Source organism: Arachis ipaensis, chromosome B08 (genome assembly GCF_000816755.2).
Source record: "Arachis ipaensis cultivar K30076 chromosome B08, Araip1.1, whole genome shotgun sequence".
NCBI lineage: Eukaryota > Viridiplantae > Streptophyta > Magnoliopsida > Fabales > Fabaceae > Arachis > Arachis ipaensis.
Window position 1 is genome coordinate 56397628 of NC_029792.2, and position 5296 is coordinate 56402923.

General features: G+C 41.6%; 1 protein-coding gene across 1 annotated transcript; it reads right to left on the bottom strand.

The window, feature by feature from the left end:
- LOC110265309 lies at window positions 3477–4280 on the bottom strand. Its single transcript, XM_021108245.1, has 3 exons — window positions 4212–4280; window positions 4002–4109; window positions 3477–3875 (listed from the first exon to the last, which is right to left on the bottom strand). Exons 1-3 carry the CDS (start codon window positions 4278–4280, stop codon window positions 3477–3479), a joined length of 576 nt encoding a protein of 191 aa, XP_020963904.1.

The window sequence follows — 5296 nt, forward strand, 5'->3', positions numbered from 1 at the left end:
CCTTTTTCGCATTATTTTATTATTTTTATTAAAATATTATTTTTAATTAAATATTATTATTTAATATTTTATTATTATTTATTATTTTATTAATATATTTTCGAAAATTAACTTTACTTTAACCTTTAACCTTTAAAATTCACTTTTTACCACCCGTAACTTTTAATATTTCTACTTTTACCACCCCAACTTCCAGAAATTACCATATAACCCCTTAAACACCAAAAATTTTACTTCCTTGCCGTTTTATGAATCAAAAAGGTGTTCTTCATTGTTCTTCACCACACTCAAAGTGTTCTTCATGTTCTTCATAAATTCTTCAGATTCTTTCTCTGTTTTTACCCGTTTTTCAGTCTTTTCAGCAACCGATTTTTACCATAATTCATAATAAATTAGCAGCCACTAAAACCCCATCTTTTCTACATGATTTCAACACAAATTTACCCTCAATTTAAGCTTAGGGTTTCGTTTTCCCAGATGCCCAAGAACATGAACTTTAAAGCTTAAATTTCATCAAATTTCATCAAAATTTCACCAAAACTCCTAACCGATATGGTTCAAAAACTAGGTTCTTCGCGACTGCATCATCGAGCTTGCCTCGGGAAAGGTTCTAACTTAAAGATAACATAATGACAATGAGGATTAAGATACTTGATGATATATCAAAGGTTCTCCCCTTACTGATCTTCCGGAGAAATTCGTACTTTCAGAAAAGATCTCGCGTACTCGAAAATCGGGGTTGTTACATTCTACCCTCCTAACAGAAAATTTTGCCCTCAAAATTTCAGTTACCTGAGAATAAATGCGGGTAATCGGCTTTCATCTTATCTTCCAATTCCCAAGTGTGCTCTTCTTCTCCTCTTTGTCCCCAAGCTACTTTGACTAAGCGAACAGTCTTGCCTCTCAGCTGCTTATCGTTTCTTTCTACGATCTGAACTGGTGATGCTTGATATGTCAAATGGTTTTGTAACTGTATTGTCTCTGGTTGTAAAATATGACTCTCGTCGGGAATATATTTCTTAAGTTGCGAGACATGAAAAACATCATGAAGGTTTGACAAATATGGAGGAAGGGCTACTTGATAAGCTACTAGACCGACTCTTTTAAGTATTTGGAAAGGTCCTATGTATCGGGGGTTAAGCTTTTTAGTCTTAAGGGCTCTACCTATTCCAGTAGTCGGGGTTACTTTAAGAAAGACATGGTCTCCCTCACTAAATTCTAAGGGTCTACGTCTATTATCGGCATAGCTCTTTTGACGGCTCTGTGCTGTCTGGATCTTCTGGCGAATCCCCTTTATCTTCTCAGTAGTTTTTTGCACTAAGTCTGGACCTAAGACACTGGCTTCTCCGTCATCATTCCAACACAATGGTGTCTGACATCTTCTTCCATAGAGAGCTTCATATCGTGCCATCCCGATACTTTGTTGGTAACTGTTGTTGTAGACGAACTCGACCAATGGCAAATACCTATCCCAACTGCCCTGGTTATCCATCACACAAGATCTTAACATGTCTTCCAATGTTTGGATTGTCCGCTCTAATTGTCCGTCTGTTTGAGGATGGTATGCTGTACTCATATGCAATTCTGTTCCCAATGCTTTCTGGAAAGCTCCCCAGAATCTGGAAGTAAACCTCGGATCTCGATCTGAAACAATTGATGAAGGTATTCCGTGCAATCGTACAATTTCTTGAATATATATCCGTGCCAGCCTTTCTAATGTATAGTCAACTCGAATCGGAAGGAAGTGCGCTGATTTTGTCAACCTGTCTACAATTACCCAAATGGCATTGTGTCCAGTTGAGGTCCTTGGCAATCCCGTGACAAAATCCATAGTGATCTGCTCCCATTTCCATTGTGGTATTTCTAAGGGTTGCAGGGTTCCTGACGGTTTCTGGTGTTCCACCTTCACCTTCTGACAGGTTAAACATTTTGAGACATAATCAGCTACCTCTTTCTTCAAGCCCGGCCACCAGAACATTTGTTTCAAATCCTGATACGTCTTTGTTACTCCAGGATGCATAGAAAATCTACTTTGATGAGCTTCTGCAAGAATCCTTTGCCGCAAATCTCCAGAGCTAGGCACACAAATTCTGTTCTTGTATCTCCAGAGGCTGCTACGATCTAGTCTTACAGCTTCTGGTTCCTCTACTTTCATCCGTCTTAGCATCGTCATCATTTCTGAATCCTGTGCTTGTGCTTGCTGAATCCTAATCTTAAAATCTGGTGTTATATGCAATTGGGCCAAACGGACTCCACTTGATGTCTCAGTCATAGCCAACTTAAGGTCCTCAAATTCTGCGAGTAACTTTTCTTCCTTTATCATCATCCAAGAGATATTCAAATTCTTCCTGCTCAAAGCGTCTGCCAGCACGTTCGCTTTTCCTGGGTGATAGCTTAACTTAAAATCATAGTCCTTCAGGAACTCCATCCACCTTCGCTGTCGCATATTAAGATCCTTCTGGTCAAAGATATACTTTAAACTTTTGTGGTCAGAGAAAACTTCTAGCTGAGCGCCATACAAATAGTGCCTCCAGATCTTCAGAGCAAACACTACTGCAGCCAACTCCAAAGTCATGCGTCGGATAATTTCGTTCATGAGGTCTTAGCTGCCGGGAAGCATAAGCCACCACATTTTTGTCTTGCATCAGCACACATCCAAGTCCTTTATGAGAAGCGTCACAGTATACTTCAAAAGGTTTCTGTGGGTCGGGTAGTACTAATACATGTGCAGTTGTTAACTTCTCCTTAAGCATCTTGAAACTTCTATCACACTCAGCCGTCCAAACGAACGGAACTTCCTTTCGTGTAAGGTAAGTCAGAGGTAAGGCTATCTGTGAAAATCCTTTGATGAACCTCCGGTAATATCCAGCAAGTCCGAGAAAACTCCGAACTTCTGTAACGGTCGTAGGTGGTTCCCATTGCACTACTGCTTCAATTTTTGAAGGATCCACTGCAATTCCTCCCTGTGATATAACGTAAATGCAGTCTTCGGTATATCTGACTCTTTCACTCGAATCTGGTGATAGCCCGATCGCAAATCAATCTTCGAAAACACAGTTGCACCTTTTAACTGATCCATTAGATCATCTATTCGTGGAAGTGGATACTTGTTCTTGATAGTGACTTTATTTAACTACCGGTAATCCACGCAAAGTCGCATTCCACCATCCTTCTTCTTTACTAGCAATACTGGAGCTCCCCAAGGTGATGCGCTGGGACGAATAAATTTCTTTCCAAGTAGCTCATCCAACTGCTTCTTCAACTCTGCAAGTTCCAATGGTGACATCCGGTACGGTGCTATGGAAATTGGTCTGGTTCCAGGTACAAGTTCAATGCTGAATTCTATCTCTCGCTGAGGAGGAAACTCAAGTATGTCGTCCGGGAAAACATCAGGAAATTGCTTCACCACTCGGATTCGTTCTAAGCTTAGTTCACTATCATTTGAGCTAGCCGCTAACAGAACGTACCCCTTACAATCACTCCCATCTAATGCAACTCTTACAGAATTCCGATATAAAGTATGTCCTTCGTGGTTGCCAATTATAATTATTGTAGTTCCTTGGTGGAAATCCTTGACGACTTGCTTTAGAGGCAATTACCTTCTTAGCACATTCTTCCACTAACTTACACTTATTAACCAGCTCGGCAAAATTTCGTATCTCCAATGGAACTACTGAACTCATCAAATCCTCACGAAGGCCCCCTTCGAACTTCAAACACTTCCATTCTTCAAAGTCAGCAGGATTCCCTTGGCAGATCTTAGAGAAACGGCACAAGTCATCAAACTTACGGGCATATTCTGCAACAGTTGTGTTACCCTGTTTCAGCTGCATAAGTTCCATCTCCTTAGCATCACGAGCTGCCCTCGGAAAATACTTTTTATAAAATTCATCCTTAAAAATATTCCAAGGAATATTGCCTTCACCTTGTTGCAACAGTCGCTGTATCCCCTGCCACCAATGCTCAGCTTCTCCTTCCAGCATATAAGTAGCAAACTCCACGTGCTGGCCTTCCGAAACATGCTGCGCTCGCAGTGATCGTTCAATAGCTCGAAACCAGTTGTCAGCATCAGTCGCCACGAGTGTACCTTTAAACTTAGGCGGTTTAACCTTCAGAAAAGTCGCAAGGGTCATAGGTCTTTCGAGATGCCCCAAGTTATTCTCATCATTTCCACTATCTTCCCCATGCTCATTCTCATTCTCATTTCTCACTCCAAGACGATCAACAGCCCTAGCCGCTGCTACTGCAGCCTCACGCATTGCCTCAGCCACCGCATTCATGGTAGTCATAAACGTCTCCTGCTCCCTCTCGTAGTTATCATTAGGAATTCCTTCCCGTACGCCTCGTCTCCGTGAACCCATTGTGGTCCTGTTCACACCAAACAATCATTATTAAGGTGATCAGTCTTAACACTTCAAGTCAAGTGTGAACACTCCCAGAATGAAAACACAGAGACAATCATGCAACACATATCACATAGATATCCTATAAGCATGAGACACACAACAGAGTATGCAATGAAGCATAGTCAGTCCACTCCCCAGGCTCTATTGGGAACGAACTGCTCCGATACCAAATTGTAACGACCCAACTCCCAGTATGCCATGGTCATACAAGAAGCTAAGTGTTACTAACTTATCCCTCTTAATTATTAACTATTATTTACTATATGAGCCTGTTCCTTGTTAGAGCGATGCCAATTTTACGGGTAGCTTTTTTTTTTTTATTTTATATCGTATCGTTGCGGATAACAAGGTAAAATAAACAAGCATATATTGGGAGTAACAGAAAAGCGGCATAAAGAAACATAGAGACACAACTGATAATATACATCATGTACACTATAACAAAATCCTAACAGATAATGTCAGACTAGAGTGTCATCAAAAGAATGCCCCTTCTGCAGTCAAGCTATATCTACACGTGGCCGTTCGGAGAATCGCCGTGAGGCTCGTCCATCTCCTTATCCTGCTTTATCTCTATCTCAGGATCCTCCTCCTCCTCATCGTCCACAGCTGCAACTATGTCCTCAGATCCACCAGAAATACTGCTGTCACTATGTACAAAACCATTCGCGAGCACAGGTCCGTTCGCGTATATAGGAGCTACCCCACCGTCTGGTAGTGCTGGCTCATCAGGCTGTGGAAAGTCGGGGATCGGCTCAGGGGGAAAATCGCACTCTGGTGGTATCACAGGTACGTAGTCATCAGCTAACTCAGGCTCATCAGGAATGATAGGCTCAGGTACCGCCTCATTCAAAGGTTGAGCTGGTATAGGGTGCTCAGGATTATCAGGA

Excerpts from the sequence above, each read along its gene's own strand:
- LOC110265309 (XM_021108245.1), bottom strand. The coding sequence starts at position 4,280 with ATGAATGCGGTGGCTGAGGCAATGCGTGAGGCTGCAGTAGCAGCGGCT. Across the intron at positions 4,110-4,211 it reads GGGCTGTTGATCGTCTTGGA|GTTAAACCGCCTAAGTTTAA; the intron begins GTGAGAAATGAG and ends ACTTTTCTGAAG. Across the intron at positions 3,876-4,001 it reads ATGTTTCGGAAGGCCAGCAC|TATTTTCCGAGGGCAGCTCG; the intron begins GTGGAGTTTGCT and ends TTTTATAAAAAG.